This window comes from Mesoplodon densirostris, chromosome 3, assembly GCF_025265405.1.
Source record: "Mesoplodon densirostris isolate mMesDen1 chromosome 3, mMesDen1 primary haplotype, whole genome shotgun sequence".
NCBI lineage: Eukaryota > Metazoa > Chordata > Mammalia > Artiodactyla > Ziphiidae > Mesoplodon > Mesoplodon densirostris.
Genome location: NC_082663.1, coordinates 154,783,978 through 154,805,113, shown reverse-complemented (window position 1 = coordinate 154,805,113; position 21,136 = coordinate 154,783,978). Strand labels below are relative to the sequence as shown.

Genomic DNA, 21,136 nt, shown 5'->3' with positions numbered 1-21,136 from the left:
GAGCAGCAGAGTATTCAAGTCTAGATTCACCTTGGATTCAATTTGGGAGTGAGTTTGGGGCAGTTATCGCAGATACTTGTCTTTGATGTCCAGAGAGGGGCCCAGGCAGGTCACATCAGGAGTAAGGCAGGTAGGATGTCGTTTTCTTTCAACATAGTTATCCTGGCTTTTTTTTTTTTTTTAAGAATTTCTTGTTGGCTTTTTAAAAAATATTTTATTTATTTATTTATTTATTTTATTTTTTTGGCTGCATCGGGTCTTTAGTTGAGGCATACAGGGTCTTCACTGAGGCATGCGGGATCTTTCATTGCGGCGTGGGCTCTTCATTGTGGCGTGCGAGCTTCTCTCTAGTTGTGGCGTGCGGGTTTTCTCTCTCTAGTTGTGGCACGTGGGCTCCAGGGCGCGTGGGCTCTGTAGTTTGCAGCACACGGGCTCTCTCGTTGAGGCACGTGAGCTCAGTAGTTGTGGCACTCAGGCTTAGTTGCCCCGCGGCATGTGGGATTTTAGTTCCCTGACCAGAGATCGAACCCATGTCCCCTGCATTGGAAGGCAGATTCTTTACCACTGGACCACCAGGGAAGTCCCTAGACATCCTTGGCATATTAAATGCAGAGTATCTTTCACTTCCACAAAGAAATATACTCTCTCCCACTTCTCTTGAACCATGAAGCTCTCTCAGTCCATCCTTGGTTTCCATGGAGAGGGGTGGATGGTGAGTGCTGCTGGAAGCCGTCTGTGGGGGGCCTTCTGGGGGCAGCCCTGTGGGAATGCTGAGCTGTAGCCAGATCTGCCAGTTTACCAACAGCATCCAGAGATTCAGACTTCTATGTGAAATTTGTTTTTTCTATGTTGGCAACCAAGTTAGATTTTTTTAAATCCTATTAAAAAAAATAAATGTGGACCAAATCCAGTCTGAGGATGGCCAGGGCTGCAGCATAGAGAAGACATGAGATGGGGGAGTAGCAACATCACAGCACAGGGCAGAGAAAGCAGAAGGAGCTGCCAGAAGTGGAGGACCACAGCCTCTGGAGGGAGGGAGCTCGAGGCAGGGAAGCCCAGGCGGGGCAGGAGTGTTTCCAGAAGTCGCCAAGAGTGTCAACCAGGCAGGTAAAGCCGAGGAGTCCCCATGGCCTTTTGCAACAGGGTGAAGTTTGCCAGATCGGTTTAGCAGAGAGCTGGGGCCCGATGCCAGGGTTGGAAGATCAAGGGGGAGGGTGTAGAGAGTGTGTAGATGAGAGTGTAGGCGGCTGTCTTAAGAGGCTTGGCTGTGGTGGGCCCAGAGGACCACTAGCAGTCGTGGTCAGCTGAGTAGCCAAGAGAGGTGGAGGAGGCAGCTTGGAGGCTCCTGCCAAGGGAAGGTGGTTGAAGGAATTGGAGGGCAGATGTAAAGGGAGAATAGAGAAAAGAGCAGAGAGCGGGGGACTGAACCTCAGGAAAGCAGAGCTGGTGTGGATGGAAGTAAAAACAAGCACGGGCACCTGCTCTGAACAGCCACCTCTCTCTCTGCCGGAACCACAGAGCAATCTCTTAGATGTCATTTAATCATCAAAACATGCTTAAGAGAGATGTCATTAAAGATGTTCAGATGAGGGACCTGAGGCTCAGAGCGGGAAAGTGACTTCCGTCCAGAGCCACTCAGCCTGAACGGCCCGGGTCTGCTGCTCCATGGATCAAAAGCCAAGGTGCTCCCCCATGGCACCTCCAGGCACCCGCCCTCCCCAACACAGAACTGCAGGGATCACGGTGTTCTCGAGCTTGGGTGTGAGGCTATGCAGGTGGAGGCCAAGGGTACTGGGAAATGTCTTTGTACCGGGCGTGGGAGGCCATTAGCGCCCTTGGAGAGTGCAGTGCCCCCACCCGGGGGGGCAGAGCCCTTGGCGGGGGGCTGAGTGGGCAACTGGAGAGATAGCAGGACAGGGAGGGGCATTGTCCAGCTCTGAGCAGCTTGAGCTCATTGGAAGTCAGCAGGGAGACAGGCGGTGGAGTACAGGGTACACAGGCAGGAGCTGATGATTCTGGTGTTGCCTTCTTGGTGCTGGGCCCCACCTGGGCCTTGGAACACTCACAGGGTACACACGGTCCTGCTATAGGAAGGGAGCTGAGGCTACGGGCTACAGGCTCCTGCCCCATGGCACACAGTGGGCAGCAGCCAGGGCTGGGATTCGAACCTGAGTTGGCCTGAGTCCAAAGCCAAACCTGAGAGTGGAGGAAGGGCTCCTCCCCAACTGGGACCTAAAGTGGGGCAGGGTAGGGCGTGTGGGGGCAACCCTAGGGTTCCAGGAGCTATGGTGGGGGCAAGAAGAAGCTTGCTGGGAGCCTGCGGAGAACTCAGGAGGCTGGGGTCAGCCCTGGGAGATTGTGCAGCGGGGTCACTACAGAGTGGCCAGGGAGAGTCCCAAGACCAGCCTAGGTTCTCCCACTCAGGGCCCGGGGGCAGTAGAAGGTCAACTCAGCTTTCACCCATGTCCCTTGCCACTGACAAAAATGACTACTACTTGGAGACCAGGTCAACTAGGAAGGACTCTCAGCTGCATTTCAAACTAGTTTAAGCAAAAACAGGGATAGCCCAACGATTATAAAGAGCCACGTTATTAAGAGGACTTAATGCTGGAATTCTTTACCTTCTTTCTCTCTTTTCTGTACTTCTATGTTTGCCTGTCAAAGAAAAAAAAAAAAAAAACAGGGATAATTTGTCTCATTTAACTTAAAAGGTTAATGGCTTCAGACGTGGCAGGATCCCAGTACCCATGGATGTGTATCAGGAGTCTCTGAGCCCCCGGGTGTGCTCTCCGCAGCCCCCACCCCCAGATCTCCCCCCACGTCCATTCTCAGTTCTGCTTTGCTCAGTGCTGGCTTTATTCTCAGGCAACTCTCCCCATTATCAGCAAAGCTGCCCCTCAGCCAGCTCCAGGCCCACATCCGGTGGGGCCAGTTCAGGGCTGGCTCCCATTGGACTGACTTGGGTCATGTGTCCCTTCCTGAAGCAGTCACTGGTTCTGACCCACTGGCCTGCATCACATGCTCCCCTCTGGAGCCTGCAGTGGAAAATCAACTGGAAGACAGGCAGGGATGCCTGACCATGGACGTCCACTGCACTGGGCAGACATCCTGCTCTGCACGCCTAGGATGTCTGCCCCCTGACTCCTTCTCTAGACCCCACAGCTGTAGCCTCAGGAGCTACTACCAAATTCCAGGCCAGCCCCTGGATGCAAAAATGGGGGTGCTAGAAGGGGAAGCAGGGAGGGTGTGTGCTATGCTGAAATGATGCCGGACAGACTGGGGTTCCCATACACCTTTTGCCACTCACCAGCTGTGTATTACAGGGCGAGTAACTGCCCCTTTCTGAACCTCGGTTTTCCCAGCTGTGAAATAGTAATAATGGCCAATGCGTCAATAGCACCTACTATGTGCAGTTGCCATTTTAAGCATTTTCTAGATACTTTTTAAAAATCCTCAAACAGGGTCTTCCCTGGGGGCGCAGTGGTTGAGAATCTGCCTGCCAATGCAGGGGACGGGTTTGAGCTCTGGTCTGGACGATCCCACATGCCACGGAGCAACTAAGCCCCTGCGCCACAACTACTGAGCCTGCGCTCTAGAGCCCGTGAGCCACAACTTCTGAGCCTGTGTGCCACAACTACTGAAGCTCGCACGCCTAGAGCCCATGCTCCACAATGAGAGAAGCCACCGCAATGAGAAGCCCGCGCACTGCAACAAAGAGTAGCCCCCCGCTCACCGCAACTAGAGAAAGCCCACGCGCAACAACAAAGACCCAGTGCAGCCAAAAATAAATAAAAATAAACAAATGTATTAAAAAAGAAAAAAACTCCTCAAACGGACCCTATGAGGTGGGTACCATCATTATCATCCCCATTTTATAGTGAGACAAGAAAGGCCAAGCAGAGTCTAAAGTCACACGGTAGTCTGTGCAGCTCAGGGGCAGAGCTAAGTGGTGAACGTGGCTGGCCCCATGCCCGGGGCAAGACCTGGAAAGTGCTGGGAGCATTGTAATGATGAGGGGGCAAATTTTGAAGGTGTGCTTGGTACGAACTTGCAGAGGGAGGGTGAGGGCAGAGAAGGCTCCACCAGCTGGTGCTGAAAAAGTCCTGAAACCTACATGTCAGCCTTGAAGCCTTCTCTGAGAGGTGTGGGGGAGTGCAGAGCAGGAAGGTGGGCGTGGCAGGGCGGGGCTGCACGGAGGAAGGGGAAGGGGTTCTTGCTTCCTAAGCCTTCATCCAGTCACATCTTATCCTCACAACATGTTATCAAAGAGGAAACTCAGAGAGGGAAAGCGTTTTACTCAAGGTCACACAGCAAGTGACCAGCTTCTGGATCTGAATCCTCCCTCTTTCTTGGCTTTTCCCCTCTGGGGACCCAGAAGCCATTGGACTAGGCTCCCAGTGCTGAGCGGGGGAGGGGCAGGGAGGAGCTCGAGATCTAGGAGTGGGAGAGACTTGAAGGGTGATCAGTGCTGGGAGTGGTAGACACCGAAAGCCTGGTGGGAGGGCCTCCAAGGAGGCACCCAGCACCCACCCACCAAGGCTGAGCGTGTGGGTTTCAGGGGCAGCAGGTAGCTGATGGGAGGCAGATTTGCAGAAGAGGTAGTGATCGTTGGTCACCCTGCTCCCACCGGTTGAGGAAACTGAGGACTGCAACAGGGCCACTGAATTTGGCAATTTAGTGGTCTCTGGTGACCTTGACCAGAGCAGTGCCAGGGAAATGCGGGAAGGAGACAGACTACAGATGTACAAATTATAGGATGATAATGATGTGGAGGGATGAAGGGTAGGCTCCAGGGAGTGTGAGCAGGGAAACTTCTTGCTCCCCTGAAAATAGAGAAAACTGGGCATGGGGCATATGGGGACTCTCTGTACTATCTTTGTAATTTTTCTGTGAATTTCAAACTGTTCTAAAATTAAGTTTGTTTAAAAATATAGATGGCAAAGAGGTAAGAGTGGGTGTGGCTGGAGTTTGTAGGTGGCTGGGGGGAAGCAGGAATTTGAGGAAGGGAGAGCATGCAGGTAGGGCTTCTGTTTTTTGGATGTGAAATTGAGTGAGCAGGAGGCTGGGGAGGGGGCTTTGGGATGGGGAGATGAAAGGCGTTCTGGGCTGGGAAAAGTCAAAGGAAGCAGGAAGGGACTGAGGCCGGAGATCCCTCTACCTACCGCTCCCAGGCACCCCTCAGCCCTGCTGTGGGGTCTTCCTCCCTCCCCAGAATCCTACTGACTCTGCCTGGGACTTGCTCCAAGTGGGGGCCGTGGAGAAACTGCCAGGGCCAGGGGTCCATGGGCATAGTGGACGCAGAGAGTTCCCATGAACTGTATTGAGTTTTAAGAGGTTCTTCCCACCCCAAAGCGCCGGGACCCACTGCTGGAGGTCAGTGCACACACTGCTCTCCTCCTCTTGGCCCAGCTGGTTACCCAACTCAGAACTCAGAGGCCCCGCCCCGCCCCCTCCCAGATTGGACCAGGTGAAGTTTGCTCGGGTTCTGTCACCTCCGCTGGGAAGACAGGGGTGGGAGGCTTTGTAGGTGGTGGTAAAGGCTTCCGAGAGCTGCGGAGGGTTTCAGGATTCCAGCTCAGACAGGAGCAGAGACGCTCCAGGAGGCCCTGGTAGTGGTGTCCACTTCCCCTCAAGGGACTCCTCTTACGCCCCAGTGTTTTCTGTGTTCAGAGCTTTGGGAAATTAAGGTGCCAGGAGGCTGGCCCTGGAGTGCCCTTGGAGGAGCCCTGCCCTAAGAGTCTGGGGTTAGATTCCTCTGGGAGGCCTGAGGCCTGGGAGAGAAGGCAAAGGATCTCCTAGTCTGGCCCCACCTGAGAGGACTCAGTGGGCAGCTGGTAAGGGAGGGGTGCTCAGCACAGGGTAGGGCAGGGATGGGGTAGAGGTTGGCAATATTGGGGTAAGGAGCTGAGAATGGTCTAGGAGGCAGGGATGGAGGTGTGTGGTTGGGAACAGGGATCAGAATGGGGACGGGTTAGGCTGGAAAGAGGAGGGTGCAGCTAGGGATGGGGTCTGATGAATGGGTAGGGGGTGTGTGCTAAGCATGGGGTTGGGGGTGGGGCTGGAGCTGGGAGGGGAAAGAAATGGGCTGGATTTGGGGATGAAGACAGCAGTGGACAGTGATGGGGATGGACTAGGAATGGGCCTTTCAGAGGTGGGGATGGGCTGCAGATGAGCCAGGGGTGGCTGGCACGGGAATTGGGTTGGGGCTGGAGGTTGGGATGGACCAGGGATAGGGGTGAGGCTGGGTGGAGATAAATTGAGGACGGAGTGGGGCTGGGCCGGATTGGAATGGAGTGGATTTGGGATTGGGACCGGGAGCTGGGAAGAAGAGGGATGAAGCTGGGCCTGGATAGGGATCGGAGAGGTGGGGACGGGGCTAGGCTTGTGGCTGGGGACACCACAGGTGAGAATTTGGGACACGGGAAGAGTGGCCCCGTGCAGAAGGGTGTATCCGCCCAGGCGCGGGGTGCGGGGACTGACGGCGAGGGGCGTGGGGGCGCCCCGGGGCAGGCCGGGAAGGGGGGGCGGGCCTCCCCCGGGCCGGGTCGGGGCGGCGCTAGGACCGAGCGCGCGGAATGAGCGAGCCGGGCGGAGCCAGCGCCCCCCGCCCCCCGCCGGCCGGCTCCCCTCCCCCGGCCGCTGGCTCGCTCGGCTCGCAACGCTGCAGAGGCTCCGAGGCGGCGGCGGCGCGGCGACTCCCTCTTTCCCTCCCTCCTTCTCCGTCCGTCCGTGCGTCTGTCCGTTCGGCCTCGGTCCGGCCCGCAGCATGGCCGGCGTCAGCTTCAGCGGCCACCGCCTGGAGCTGCTGGCGGCGTACGAGGAGGTGATTCGGGAGGAGAGCGCGGCCGACTGGTGAGCCCCCGCCCCCGCCCCCCAGCCCCTTTGTCCCCGCGCCGCCGCGCCTTTGTTTCCACCCGGCCCCGTCGCCCCGCAGCCGGGAGGGAGGGGGAGACCCCGAAATGGTGCAGCAGCCCGGGAGGGCCAGGGAGGGGCTGCCTTTGTGCGCGCCGGGGGAGGGGCCGGGCCGGGCCAGGCGGGGCACCGACGGGCCCCAGGCGCCCGGAGGCGGCCCCAGCCGCACGGTAGGAACGGTGGCCGGACGCGGGCTGGAGAGACGCAGGGTCCAGATGTGTGGCCCGGGGCCTCCCGGCCTTGTGGAAGCCCATCCCCCGCCCCCTCCCCTTTGCCTCGGGCCGGGCGGACAGGTGTGCATGGGCGGCCAAGGGCACCTTTGCCACCTTTGAGCGGGCGAGGACGGGGCAGGGACCGAGCTAGCAGAGCCAGCGCAGCCTACCCGGCCCAACCCGGCCCCGGCCACAGCACAAAGGAAAGCTAGGGCGGGGGAGGAGCGGAGCGGGCTGGGGGCCGGGGCGCCCCGCCCACCGGGGGGCCTCTCGGAGTTGGGGTGTGATGGAAAGACGTTCATTGCCACAGGGCAACCGCCAAGTGACTCCTGTTCCCCTGAGGGGTCGAGGAGGATGAAGGATAAGTGCTCTCCTCGATGCCAAGGGGATTGCAGGGAGTAGGCAGCTGGGCTGGGACATGCCAAAGGAACTGAACTGCTTGCCTAGGGAGCCAGGTGGGGTCCCTGGGAGGAAGCCCCCAGGCGCACCACTCTGCAGGGAGCTCCCAGAGAAGGATGAGGGGGTGAGTGGATCCACTGAGCCCCTAGCCCGGTGGCCCAGGGGCAAGGGGCTCTCAGCTCCTCTGTGCGGGAGGAGCTGGGCCGCCCTCTCCTCCCTCCCCAGCTGTTGTCTCCCCCTAGGCTGTGGGAGGGGTTGGACCACCTGCTCTGGGGCTGGAGTCCCCAGGGTGGCAGGAAAGCCAGGGGGTTTCACACTGCCCCATTCAGGAATCATACTCTTCTCCTGGGGCAGATGCCCATTCTGTTCCCTAGGGCTCTTCTCCCCTTGGCAGGCAGGAAACACAAAGTGAAGGCAGGTCTGAGGGACCTCACTTGGGCTGGCCTCACCCTCATGCTGGGAGGACACTGACCTGGGGGCTGGAGGAGGGGACAAGATGGCCAGGCATCCATGCCACAGTACTGCAGCACTGGCGGGCAGCCAGGCCTGGAGGGATGGACGCGGGAGACAAGCAAGCTCTCGTGTCCTGCGGGTCAGTCACAGGAGAGGCCAGCACAGGCTAAGCGGGCAAGCGGCCCATCCGTTGTCCCAGCCCTGCCCCAGGGGGACTGAGATCATGGGAGGAGTTCAGGGCAAGTGGCCGGCTTGGCCTGGTGGAGGAGCTGGCCTTGGGATATGGGCCATGCCTGGAGAGGGGCTCAGCCCACCTCGGAACCCTTGCCCTCCAGTCTAGGGGTGCAGCCTGCCACCACCCCATTTACCCCTACCTTCCCAAAGGCAGAGCTCCCACAGCCCCTGCTGGCCCACATCCTGCTCAGCAGAGGCCTGGGCTCCCACCACCCAGCAGCATCCGTGTGGCCAAAGTGAGTTATTCATCACTGGTGTGCCTCACCCCTCCCCCACCCCAATCTGCGTTGTGTGTGGGACACACACAGATGTACACATGCATACATTGGCTCACTCCCAAGGGCCCAGGTAAACATTTGGTAGAAAGGATGTGAGGATCACCCTGGGCCCCCAGCACCTAGCACAGAACCAGGGGTACAGTGGGGTCTCAAGACTCAGGGGCAGACCCTGCACTCAGAGGCTGGAGGAGGGCATCTTGGGTAAAATTGCTGTCTGGGCAAACGGGGCTTGGCACTGCCCCCCCTTACCTTGCCTCTGAGTGGGGAGTAGGGGTGGGGGAGTTCACTCCTAGGTGGCTCACTCTGAAATGGACCGCTGCCCTGATGCTGGCAGCAGGGGACCCAGGAAGTCAGACTGTGTAGTGAAAAGAACGGGTGTTGTCCTGGATGTGACCTGACTCGCTATGTAGCCACACCAAGTCTCTGCTCCTCTCTGGTCCTCTTGAAAAGAGGAAAAGGGGATTGGGCTTGACCATACCTGGGATACCCAAGGCCCTTCCAGTTCTGATATCTTGACAGTGGGATTATCCTGAAGAATCTACCTGCCCTGAGCCTCCCATCCTCAGCTGACCCCAGGATCTCCCTGGAGCTGCTACATTCCAGCTCCCACCTCACCCCAGTCCACTTTCTCTGGCCGAGATGGTTTCTCAGAGTTCTGTCTCAATGTCGCAAACACCTGCTGGGGCTGCTCTGTGCTCTGTGTTGAAGGACTGAGTTTGATGTCCCACCTGCACGAAGCTTATAGTTTCAGGACAGTGTCTGTCTCCAGGGGTTGGAGGTGGTGAGACATGTAGATTCCTGCCCCCCTCCATCCTGATTCCTTGCAGTTTGACCAGCTCCCCCCCACCCAAGGCTCAGGCCACCTCGAATGTGTTTGAGAAGCACTGGTGGTCTAGTGAGATCGGGGGCAGGCTCAGGTGCCTCTTCCTGTCCCTGATGGAGTGTGGTAAGCACTTTGGGGAGGTGCAGCGCAGGGCAGGGCTTCATGGGAGCTGGCTGGCATTGGGTCCCTGAGAGATTTCAGTCAGGGATGGGCATGGGGTGGAGAAACAGGTCTGGCCTCCCTGTGAAGGGAACCACATATGCAGAGGCTCCAGGTTGGGAAATATCCAGAACTGTGCTGGGAATCAGGGAGCCATCCAATGTGACCCGAGTATATGGTATGGATACGGAGGTCTGGCTGGAAAGGCAGGTGGGCGGAGCTCAGGGTTGAAGGCCTGCTGAAACCTTTGAACTTAGCTATGGTTTCCACCAGGTAAGGGCCAGGAAAGGTGGCTGCAGGTGGGTAGGCAAGGAGTAAAGAATGGAAGGGGCAGGGTCCTGGGAGGAGCCAGGGTCCCTCAGAGAGCCTAGGAGAGGCTGACAAGTCACCCCAGGGAGGTGTGATGGCCAGAGCAGTGTCTGGGAACCAGGGTCTTGGAGTTCTGCCTCAGTTTCTCATCTGTGGAATGGAGAAGGGAAGGCCCTGCTTCTCTAAGGGCCTTTTGTTCCCAGTGGTGGGTTAGGGCAGCCAGACAGGTGCTGGGACAGCTGTGTTGAGAAGCAGCTGCCAGGACTGTAGCCTGGGCAACAGTTGGACCAGGAGCTCCCGGCCCCACAGCCCACCTGTGTCCCTTTCAGGAGGGAGGGATCCCGAGAAGCAGGGGGCTGGGGGCCCATTTGGCTCTGGCAGTGACTTGTGCTGACCTCATGGGGCTGGGCCTGGACCAGGCCCTCCCTGCTCCCTCCTTGCTCCGCCCTCCAGCCTCCTCCCTCTCCCCCTCCCTCCCTCTTCCTTCCCTCCCTCCCTCCCTCCCTCTTCTCTCCTCCCTCTTTCCTTCCCTCCCATTTCCCTTGCTCTCTCCCCGCTCCTTCATTTTCTCTTCATCCCTTCACTCTCCTCCCTTCTCTTGTCTTCTCTTTCTGCCTCCTCTCCCTGCTCGCTTTCTCTTCTGCATCTCCCTGGTGCTCCTGCTTCCTCTCCTCCTGGCCCCCTACCTTGGCAGTAGGAAAGCGGAGCTTGGGGGAGGGGCTGAGCCTCCTGCACCTCCGGAACGTGACCTTTATTCCTGGCCCCAAGCCTGTCCTCCAAGTGGGTCCTGGGGAGGAGCTCTCTCTGTCTCCCCTTCTGTGCAATGGATGCTGTGCCACTGCTACCTGTGAAGAAAAAGCTAGGGAGGAGGAGGAAGGAGGAAGGCTGCTAGGTCAGCTTTCTGCCAAAGCTGAGAGGGAAGGCAAGGCCAGCAGTCCCAAGAGGCCAGAGCCTCAGCTAGGGCGGAGGAGGCCTAGGGCTGGAAGGCCAGGAGAGCACATCCACCCAGGGGCAAGAGTCCAGGCAGGAGTGACCACGGTGACCTCATCCCCATTTCAGAGAGACTGAGATTGAGACTGAGGGCGTGTCCCCTTGGGGTCCTTTGTGTTCAGGAGAATGCAGCTGGGGTGGGCCAGTCGCGTGCCAATTGCTGGGTTGCCATAGTTACCAGGGGATGCCCAGAGCTGAACAGCACCAGGTTCTCTCCCCCATCCCCCTCGATGTGGGGGGAGGGGCAGTGGGTACCGAGGCACGCGCCAGGTAGGTTCCTGGCAACGGCCAATGGGGATGAGGAGCGGTAGCCAGGGAACGGTAACCAAGGAACCGTCGCCTTGGAATCTCCATCTCACTCCGCTGGCTGGGTTGCAGGCTGCTAGGGCCAGGGCTCCGAGGACGCAACACACTGGCTCACTGGAAGCAAGCAACTGGGCAGCGATTTCTTCCCCACTGCCTGCTCCCCACCTGACCCAGGCCTCCCTCCATCAGATCCCAGACTGTCCCCCACTGGGTTCCAGCCTGAAATGGTGCTGGGCTGGAACCCCCTTCCTGTCCTGCCCCCTTTGTGTCCCTCCTACCCCCGAGAGCCGTCTCCACCCAAAATTGGCTGCCTGGGCCCTGCCAGTTCTCCCAGCCACCCCTCCCTCTCCCCAGGGCTCTGTACACATACGAGGATGGCTCAGATGACCTCAAGCTTGCGGCGTCAGGAGGTAAGAATTCCAGCCATTCCTTTGCCTTCCTTTCCGCTCCCTCCTCCGGTTGTTTTCTTCCCCACCCGCCTGGCTCCAGGCCACCTCGCTGCCTGCATCCAGCAGACCCACACTTGTCTGGCCAAGTGTCCTTCCTGTGGTTATCCCTAAGATCCCCAGGGTGGGGAGGGAGGGAGACTTGTTTCCTGTTTGATTATGAGAAGACTGAGCCTCAGAGAGGGAGGGTGACTTGCCCAAAGTCACACAGCTAAGCGGGATCGGGCCTGGCAGGGATGGCCCAGATCACCCCACTTTCTTGAGAGCCCTAAAAGGTTTTATTTTACCTCAGTGGGTGCCAGCCCCGCGTGAGACTTGATGTGTGAAGAACACTTCCTCAGTTCTTCCCCAGGGTCCTCGGGGATTCAGAGGCAAAGCTCACACCTGCCTGCTGCCCCTTTCACACCAACACAGAACTCGGGGACTTCCAGAGCTCTGGCGGTGCCTGCAGAGCCCACAAGAGGAGTCTTTGCTTTGGGTTCCAGGCCCTTTGTGGGGGAGGGATTCAGGAGATGGGGCCTGACACCCTCCTGATTCCCCCAGATGGGGGCTTGCAGGAGCTCTCTGGCCACTTTGAGAACCAGAAGGTGATGTATGGCTTCTGCAGCGTCAAGGACTCCCAGGCTGCTCTGCCGAAATACGTGCTCATCAACTGGGTATGCAGCTATGGGCTGGGGAAGGGAGCCGAAGGCCCAAGAACGGTTATCCTCCATCCCACTCCACTCACTGACACTGCTGTAGAGAACCCCACTAGTCCCGGGAAGAGAGCCCTGGGCCTCAGCCTGCCGCCAACTCTTGTCCTTTCCCGACACCCCCTTTTGCTGGGTACTTTGCAGGTTGGCGAAGATGTGCCTGATGCCCGCAAATGTGCTTGTGCCAGCCACGTGGCTAAGGTGGCCGAGTTCTTCCAGGTGCGAGTGGGGTCAGGGCTCATGGGGGAGGTGATGGGAGGGAGCCCTGCTGCCTGAACACGCCTTCTTCCTGCTGCAGGGCGTCGATGTGATCGTGAACGCCAGCAGTGTGGAAGACATAGATGCGGGCGCCATTGGGCAGCGGCTCTCCAATGGGCTGGCACGGCTTTCCAGCCCCGTGCTGCACCGACTGCGGCTGCGTGAGGATGAGAACGCCGAGCCGGTGGTCAGTGTGCGCCCCGGGCAGGCTGGCCCTGCCCAGGGCTCCACCGTCCGGTTCCTCTCAGTCCTCACCCTTTGCGTGTGGGGGTCCTGAGCACTCGGCCCATGGGCTGCGCTCACGCCAGGCCGCTTGACTCTGCAGGGCACCACCTATCAGAAGACCGACGCAGCTGTGGAGATGAAGCGGATTAACCGCGAGCAGTTCTGGGAGCAGGCCAAGGTGTGGACCCTGACCCCGGCCTGCAGGCTGAGCTGCTGCTCCCTGTCCTGACCCCATGGGGTAGCTCTGCCTTCTCTCCCTAAGGGCCTCCCTTCCACAGCATGGCCCGTCCTACGTGCTTCCCCTCCTGAAAGAGCGAGCCCCTGAGTTCTCAGAACCCTGGGTTGGGGATGGGCCGGAGGGCTGGGGCGGGCCCCAGGCTCAGGGCCTGCACTGCCTTGGCACGGGGTGCTGCAGAAGGAGGAAGAGCTGAGGAAGGAGGAGGAGCGGAAGAAGGCTCTGGATGAGAGACTCCGGTTTGAGCAAGAGCGGATGGAGCAGGAGCGGCAGGAGCAGGAGGAGCGGGAGCGGCGCTACCGGGAGCGGGAGCAGCAGATTGAGGAGCACAGGTGCGCCCCGCCCCGCCCCGCCCCGCCCCGCCCCGCCCCGCCCTGCCCCCTGGGCCCTGGGCCGCGGGGGGGCCCCCCACGTGGGCCTGTCCTGAAGGCTTGCCTGCACCTCTCATTCCAGGAGGAAACAACAGACTTTAGAAGCAGAGGAGGCCAAGAGGCGGTTGAAGGAGCAGTCTATCTTTGTAAGTTCTTAGTCGGGGTTCCTGTCTCCTGTCCAGGGACGCGAGGATGGTCCTCGTGTTCCTGGGCCTCTTGCGGGGGGAGTAAGTGTCTTGGGGACAGTGCTGGGCATTCTGGGTACCGCTGCATGGGCATGGGGTATCATGCAGTGTCAGGCCTGGTACCCGATCATGTGGGGCTCTCTTCCCTGGCTGTGGAAAGAGACCTCCTTGGGGAAGCTAATACTCTAGACCGAAAGAGAAAATCTTCCTTGACCCAGACCCTCACTGACCGGGCTCCTCCTGCCCCCTCCCAGCAGGGCCTGAGGGGCTTGAGGTGGTAGACATGCTTCCTGCACTTACAGGGCTCGAGGCCTGGTCCCCATGGCAAGAATGCTGCAGAGCCATTGAATGGATCTGGGCTGGTGTTCTGAGCATCTACATACAAGTGTGTGTAGTGTCTCTTTGAGAACAGGTGCTTGTTCCAGGGGTGCTGGCTGAACCTCCAAACACTGGGATGGCCCATAGGGTCCTCATGATTGACCCCTTCAAAATCACAGTGGAGTCAAATCTTCATGCTTTGAATTGAATTTTATACTTGAGAAAGAGTTAAGATCATTCAAAGCTGAGCATGGTAGAGTTTAGGACAGGAGGTGGGCAATAGTCGTCTGGACTGGGACTGTGGTGGGTAGCCGTTGGGCCACGGGGACTCAAACAGACTCCAAGGTCACACCCACAGGAGGCTGGGAGGGAGCTGGCGGGACAGCCCTGCCGGCACTGGCAATAATGGCTGTCGTAGGTCATTCCACTCACACTAGCCCCTGGGGGGGGAGAGGACATGTGGTTAGTAAGTTGCAGCCTCATTCATTCAGTAAACCCTTGCCACCCGCCATGCGCCGGTGTGAGGAACATGGTGGAGAACAAGATGAACAAGGCTCTTTTACAATTAATTGATGAATTCGTTTTATTTTTAATTGCGGCAAAGTGTACATAACATAAAACGTACCATCTTTACCATTTTTCAGTGTACAGTTCCGTGATGTTAAGTGTATTTGTATTGTACAGCCATCACCACTGTTTATCTCTGGAATTTTCTGCATCTTCCCATCCTGAATCTCTGTATCCATTAAACACTAACTCCCCATTGCCTCCTCCCCCAGCCCCTGGCAGCTGCTTTCTGCTTTCTGTGTTTAAGAATGTGACTACTCAAAGTACCTTGTATGAGTGGAATCGTGCCGTTATTTTACCTTTTGTGACTGGCTTATTTCATTTAGCATAACATCTTCAAGGTTTATCCATGTGTCAGAATGTCTTTTCTTTTGAAAGCTGTTAATCTTCCATTGTATATGTATACCAGATTTTGTTCAGCCATTCAGAGCAAGTTCTTTTTGAAAAAGCTTATTTTTATGGAAAATTTCACATATGTACGCAAAAGTAGAAAGAATAGTATAGTGAACCCACTGAACTGATAGCTCATCTTCACCAATTACCAGTGTTTCAAGCAAAGGCTTACAGTGTCGCATAATTATAGTCTCACCTGGCCCTTCAAGTGTGGCTCATGTGACAGTGGCAGTAGGTGTTTTAGCAGGTCACTGTGGTTACCCTGCAACTTCAGGTCCTCTGAGGGAGTTCCCACGTGAGAAACTTCGGAATTTAGAACCATGAAGTGCTTTCTATTGGCTTAAGGAGCTATTCTGCTTTCTCTCTTCTGATAAGAATTGCATTCCTTATGTGAGTTCCCTTTTTGCCTGAGATGCCGGGGAGCTTCCATTTATCTGAAGATGCTCAGGCGTAGCAATGCTATTGACCTTTATGGTTAGTGCATTGATGTCTCTGTCCAACTCCAAGCTCTAATTTGTTTCAGTGGTTTTCACAGTGTTCTGTAGTTAAGGTTTTTGTGGTAGGCTGCCTCTGGTCCTTCTCTTGAACAAGGCAGAGGAACCTAGCAAGGTTATACTAGGCAGGGGCAGCGTAACAGCAAAGGCTGGTGGGATGTACGTTTTTGGGGGAAGGCAAGGAGCCTTCCCCAATGACTGGAGTCCGCTGGGAAATTTGGGAGGAGAGAGCAAGGTCAGAAGAGGAGTTTAGACTTCATTCTGGAAGACACAGTGGCAGTTGAGGTGACAACCCTCTTGAGGCTTTTGGTGTGATGAGTTCAACTGAGGAAACAGGTATGAACCGAACCTTGGGCTGGCCACTCACACATAAGTGAGTGCTTATCCTGTATCACCCACAGAGGGTGGGGAGATGATCCAGAAACAGGAAATTATGACACAGTGTAATCTGTGGTGTATGCCTGGAACACCTCATGGGGACCCAGGGAGGGAAATGACCTGAATGGGCCAGGGACCCCTTCCCGAGGAGGCAGTGCCCAAGCTGAGGCCGGAAGCAGGAAGAGCTGGATCTGGGGTGGGGGCCGGGCACTTGGGGAGAGAGATTCATCTCCCATGCCAAGGCACGGAGGTGGGAAGTTGTATGCATGTTCCAGGAACTGCAACTACATCATGCTGAGGACTTTATGCCTACATCTCACAGGGTGTGGGTGAGTCAGGGTGGGAGGGGAGCATCGTGAGAGGTGATGGACTAGATCAGGCAGGGAGAAGGGAACGTGGGCCAAGCAAAGGGGCCCCACCTACCTTTACTCCTGTGGTTGCAATCTCAAAACAGCGAGTGAAGTGGGCAGGTGAAGGGCAGTAGGGAGTGGTGGGGACTGTGGTGAACTGGACAACACACGCCCTGTGGGCTGCCACAGTGCAGCTCTAGTCGATGGCTGCTTTGGGACATGCTGGCCTAGGTTGCCAGGGCTTCTGGCATTTCAGGAGAAACTGGAGACCCTGATCTCAGTAAGAAAACCTGATTTTTAAGTGATGGCGACTAATTAACATTTTGAAAAGATCCTTTCAGGTCTGTAGAGAAGAAATGGGGGGAAGAGAACAAGGAGGCAGGGGACTAATGAAGAAGCCTCAGTCTCGATACCAAGATCCACACAGCAGTGATGGAGGTGTGGTTGGCTAGGTGCTGGGGTAGGAGGTTCGAGAAAAGTTAGCAGCAAATCAGGGAGTGCTCCTGGATGGCCCTGGGTGCCCAGGGGCCTGTCTGGACTGGAGATGAGGTGGCTGAGGACCTTGCAGATAGAAGGTGCTGTGTGACTGGGTCGTGAAAGTGGTTCCAGATAGTGGAGGAAACATGGGGGCTGTAAGAAAGCCAAGAGCTCCTGTGGGAGTGGGGTGCTCAGAACACCCTCCCTTTTGGTTTCCAGGGTGACCAGCGGGATGAGGAGGAAGAGACCCAGATGAAGAAGTCAGAATCGGAGGTAGAGGTGAGAGCCGGGGGGTCCAGACCTCTGAGTTTCGTAGGGCTGCCTCGGTCGGGCCCGCCTGGCCTGACCCTTCCCATGTGCCCCCAGGAGGCAGCAGCCATTATTGCCCAGCGACCTGATAACCCACGGGAGTTCTTTAAGCAGCAGGAAAGAGTCGCATCGGCCTCCGCAGGCAGCTGTGATGTGCCCTCACCCTTCAACCACCGACCAGGTAGTCCCAGCTCCACCCCCCCCCCCCCCCCCCGCACCCAATCCCCACTCCTCAGGTTTGGGCCTTGAGCCTCTTTGGGACCTTTCTTGGAAGGGAAACCTTGCCCAAGGACCCCCTTGGAGAAGGCAAGGCCAATCATCAAGTGTGCTTCCACCCACCACCTCCAGGTGGCAGGGCTGAGAAGGGCTCGGGCAGGGTCAGTATTGGGCCCGGGCTGAGCAACGGGCTGTGCTCGAGCCATCTGGGCATTTCTCACAAGGCCTAAGGCATCCTCCTGGCTGCAAGGAGTAGCCCTTCCGAGGTTGAACTAGGTCTTATCTGAAGGGCTGTGGGTGCATGGGGAGTGGGCTCTTTCCCTGGTCCTGAGTTTGAGCAGCCTGGAGCCTGTACCCAGGGTTCCCTGTTTGGATTCTCCCTGTGCAGCTTCCACCTCTCCTTGAAGCCCCCTTCCGCTCCCTGTCTGCTGGTCTGTTTGCCCCTTCTGTGTGCTTGGCTCTGGGCTAGGGTTCCAGGGGTGGGGCAGGCTGTTCCGAGGCGTGGGCTGCCGTGAGGCTGGTTGCGTTGTGGCGTATCAGGCTCTTTGCTGTGTGTGGCTGGTGCGGTGGAGTCATCTGTTGGCTTGAGGCTCTGGCCCAGCTTGGCTGGCTGAATGTGTGCCCTGGCTGAAGGCAGCTTGGACATCCAGGGCCAGCCTGGGGGTGGATGAGGCCTCGGGGTGGGGGTGGGGGAGACTGACCCTCTCTTGTCCTCTGTCTCTCTCTCTCTGTCTGTCTCTCTTGGCAGGTCGTCCGTACTGCCCTTTCATAAAGGCATCGGACAGTGGGCCTTCCTCCTCCTCCTCTTCCTCCTCTTCCCCTCCACGGACTCCCTTTCCCTATATCACCTGTCACCGCACCCCAAACCTCTCTTCCTCCCTCCCATGTAGGTAGCAGCCCCAGGCCTCTGTGGGGGGGGTAAGGAGGGCCCCCCACTTCCCAGCAGACCCCCTGCCCTCACTCCCCCAGCCTGACTGCTGATCTCTGGTGTTTGTCCCCAGAGCAGGTACCGCCTGCCTCTTTCCCCTGGCCCTGAAGGGACACTGGCCCTTAGGGGCCTGGCTTACCAGGGTCTGGAGCTGTGGTCTGGCCCCTGGGGGCCTGGGGAGCTCCCAGCCCCGACCCAGACTCCAGAGAGGAGGGGCTGGTCAGGCCCCAAGATGGACAATCCTGGTTCCACCTGGCTCCCTGGCCCTTACTGACCAGCCTAGGGGTTTTTGTTCCACAGGCAGCCACCTGGACAGCCACCGGAGGATGGTGCCTACCCCCATCCCTGCCCGGAGCCCATCTGACTCCAGCACGGCCTCTACCCCTGTCACTGAGCAGATCGAGCGGGCCCTGGATGAGGTCACGTCCTCGCAGCCTCCACCACCGCCACCACCCCCGCCAGCAGCCCAAGGTGTGTGAATGGCCCTAGCCCTTGGGCTGGGAGCTCCAAATGGCCATGGTAACAACCCCTCGGGGATCTGGGCCAGACTGTACTGCCCTGGAAGTGGCTGGGGCAGCGAGGAGCCCTGGTCAGACCTGCCCTCTCTGAACCTCGGTGTCTCCCTGGAGTGGGGACTGCGCCTTCCTCCCAGGGCTGCTGAGAGGTTCAAAGACACTAGGTAAAGGGGCAGTGGGGCCCAGTGGGTGCTAGAAGGCACTCTGCATGGAAGTCTTAGTGGAGGCCTTCTTTGCTGGACTCCTCAGTGGGTGGGCAGGGTACTGTAGGGTGCCTGCCCAGGGCCTGCATCCTTGCCTGGGAGCTGATGACATGTCTCCTCCATCTGTGCTTTGACAGAGACCCAGGAGCCCAGCCCCGGCCTGGATAGTGAAGAGACCAGCAAGGAAGCCAGAGCAGCAGACCCTCAGACCTGGGCCAGCCCCCTGGAGGAGTCCCCTCAGGCACCGGAGCCTCCCCAGGGCCAAGGCAGCCCCACGGAGGACTTGATGTTCCTGGCGTCTGCAGAGCAGGCAGTCCTGGCTGCCTCTCTAGAACCTACCATGGCTGGAGCCTCTGCAGCTGACACCCCAGCAGCTGATGCCATTGACACCGACACTGCCGCTGCCGACACCCGTGCTGCCAACGCCGTCACCCCTGCCACTGCCAGCCTCATTGACCTATGGCCTGGCAATGGGGAAGGGGCCTCCGTACCCCAGGCTGAGCCTAGGGCCCCCACACCACCCTCAGGTGCCGAAGTCACTCTGGCAGAAGTGCCCCTGCTGGACGAGGTGGCTCAGGAGCCGCTGCCGCCGGCAGGTGAAGGCAGTGCCAACCTTCTCAATTTTGATGAGCTGCCTGAGCCACCAGCCACCTTCTGTGACCCAGGGGAGGAAGTAGAAGGGGAGCCCCTGGCTGCCCCCCAGGCTCCAACTCTGCCCTCGGCTCTAGAGGAGCTGGATCAGGAGCCGGAGCCGGAGCTGGAGCCAGAGCCCCAGCTGCTGACCAATGGCGAGACCACCCAGAAGGAGGGGACCCAGGTGGGGCTGGGGCTGCCTGATGGGAGGGGAAGTGGGCAGGGCTGGAGCAGGGCTGGAGCAGGGGGCTGACCCTGCCTTCCTTAGGCTTGCAGCAGTACCCTGCCCCCTTTCTCTGTGACCCACATTGTTGGGGGGGGGAAGCTGTATTTCATTCCCCCTCCCTGGGCCACCTCTGCTTTTATTCCCAAGGCAGGCATCTGTGTTCGCCTGGCAACCACTGATAGAATCGCTGGTTGCAGGGGAAATGTGCTCAGGCCTGGTAGGTCAGCCCTAGTCCTGCTGGGTGGGACCCAGTGACATGGAGCTTTTCTTCTACAGGCCAGTGAGGGGTATTTCAGCCAATCACAGGAGGAGGAGTTTGCCCAATCGGAAGAGCTGTGTGCAAAGGCTCCGCCTCCTGTGTTCTACAACAAGCCTCCAGGTAGTACTGGGATGGGTGATGGAGAAGAATTTGGGTGGCGGTGCTGTGTTCAAGTGTGGACAGGCAGCGCCCGCCCCCCCCCCCCGCCCCCAGCTGGCACAGCTCCCCAGGGTTGGGAGGGACACAGGCATGGATCTGCTGGGCCATCTCCTTAACGCCCCTCCCTTCCCCACACCGTAGAAATCGACATCACCTGCTGGGATGCAGACCCGGTACCGGAAGAGGAGGAGGGCTTCGAGGGTGGAGACTAGCGGTGATGCTTGCCCTCAGGCTGCCCTCGCCAAGGCCGCCCACCTGCGCCGGCCTCTGGCCAGACGGCCCGCAGTGCCTGCACTTGCAGCAGCTCCGCCTGGCACCCACTCTGGATTCCGGCCCTGGCCGGGGACTTGGCCGCTTCCCTACCCACAGGGCCCTACTTTTACAGCTTTTCTCTCTTTTTTAAAGTTGATAGGAGACTTGTACAGTTGACTGGTTTTCCTCCCGTTGGTAGTTGAGATGCTGTTGCAAATTCCACCCCCTTCCCACCCGGCCCAGATTGTAGCTCTTAGTCCTCCCTGCTCACTCAGCTGGCCGGGGTGGAGGCCTCACCCTGCTTGGGGCCTGGCGTGGGGGGAAGTTCTGGTGGGGAAATGTTCCCCCCACCTCTTTTCCTAGTTTTCTGTTTCTTGGAAAAATATCACTTTGTATTCTCTGTCCAGGGCTTCAGATATTTTGCACGAATTTTAAAACATGGCAATAAATGGCTCGTGGGCTCTGGCTCCCTGGGACCCGCCCCCTCCCCCCTTCTCTCGACCCCTCCCCACCTGGCCCGAAGGAAGTAGCAGGCCCAGCTGGGGCCTCTGAGCTTCCTGGCCCTTTCCTGCCCCCTCCTGCTGGGCAGGTCCCAGGCTGGAGGCCCTAGGCGTGATTCAGGTCAGGGCTATGGGTGGCCCCTTTCCATCTCCTCCCTCTTTGCTTGGGTTCCTTTTTCACGTTCCGTAACTGTTTTTTGGAAAGCACAAACTTCTGTAACAGGTCGTGCTCATGTCTGTTAATAAAGAAATCCAGATCCCTCCGGGCCTGCTGCTCCGGGCCTCCAGGGGCTGATCTGGGGTGGACCGCCTGCCACGACCCCATTCCCAACTCTTCCCACTTCCAAGGCTGCAGGGGGCGCCCTCACCAAGACCTCAAGGGCAAGGAAGGTGGGGTATGAGGCTCCCTGGGGAACCGGCCAGTGGTTTGAAGCAGGCAGGCCTCAGGTTTAGTTCTACACCCTCAGGCCGG

At 58.3% G+C, this 21,136-nt stretch overlaps 1 protein-coding gene and 1 non-coding gene across 2 annotated transcripts; both read left to right on the top strand.

Annotated features, from left to right (window-relative positions):
• The first annotated feature begins 2,562 nt into the window (after positions 1–2,562).
• Positions 2,563–2,688, top strand: LOC132487310 (small nucleolar RNA SNORD97). The gene has a single exon (XR_009531596.1). It is a non-coding gene; the product is annotated as a small nucleolar RNA SNORD97 (small nucleolar RNA).
• A 3,940-nt stretch (positions 2,689–6,628) lies between these two features.
• On the top strand, positions 6,629–20,931 carry DBN1 (drebrin 1). The gene is made up of 14 exons (XM_060094879.1): positions 6,629–6,852; positions 11,430–11,485; positions 12,065–12,177; positions 12,358–12,432; positions 12,512–12,658; positions 12,797–12,874; positions 13,112–13,263; positions 13,385–13,448; positions 16,684–16,743; positions 16,831–16,954; positions 18,218–18,388; positions 18,773–19,452; positions 19,771–19,873; positions 20,054–20,931. Exons 1-14 carry the CDS (start codon positions 6,767–6,769, stop codon positions 20,122–20,124), a joined length of 1,980 nt encoding a protein of 659 aa, XP_059950862.1. The 5' UTR covers positions 6,629–6,766; the 3' UTR covers positions 20,125–20,931.
• Positions 20,932–21,136: the final 205 nt, after the last annotated feature.

Excerpts from the sequence above, each read along its gene's own strand:
- DBN1 (XM_060094879.1), top strand. The coding sequence starts at position 6,767 with ATGGCCGGCGTCAGCTTCAGCGGCCACCGCCTGGAGCTGCTGGCGGCG. Across the intron at positions 12,433-12,511 it reads AGGTGGCCGAGTTCTTCCAG|GGCGTCGATGTGATCGTGAA; the intron begins GTGCGAGTGGGG and ends TTCCTGCTGCAG. Across the intron at positions 12,659-12,796 it reads ATGAGAACGCCGAGCCGGTG|GGCACCACCTATCAGAAGAC; the intron begins GTCAGTGTGCGC and ends TTGACTCTGCAG.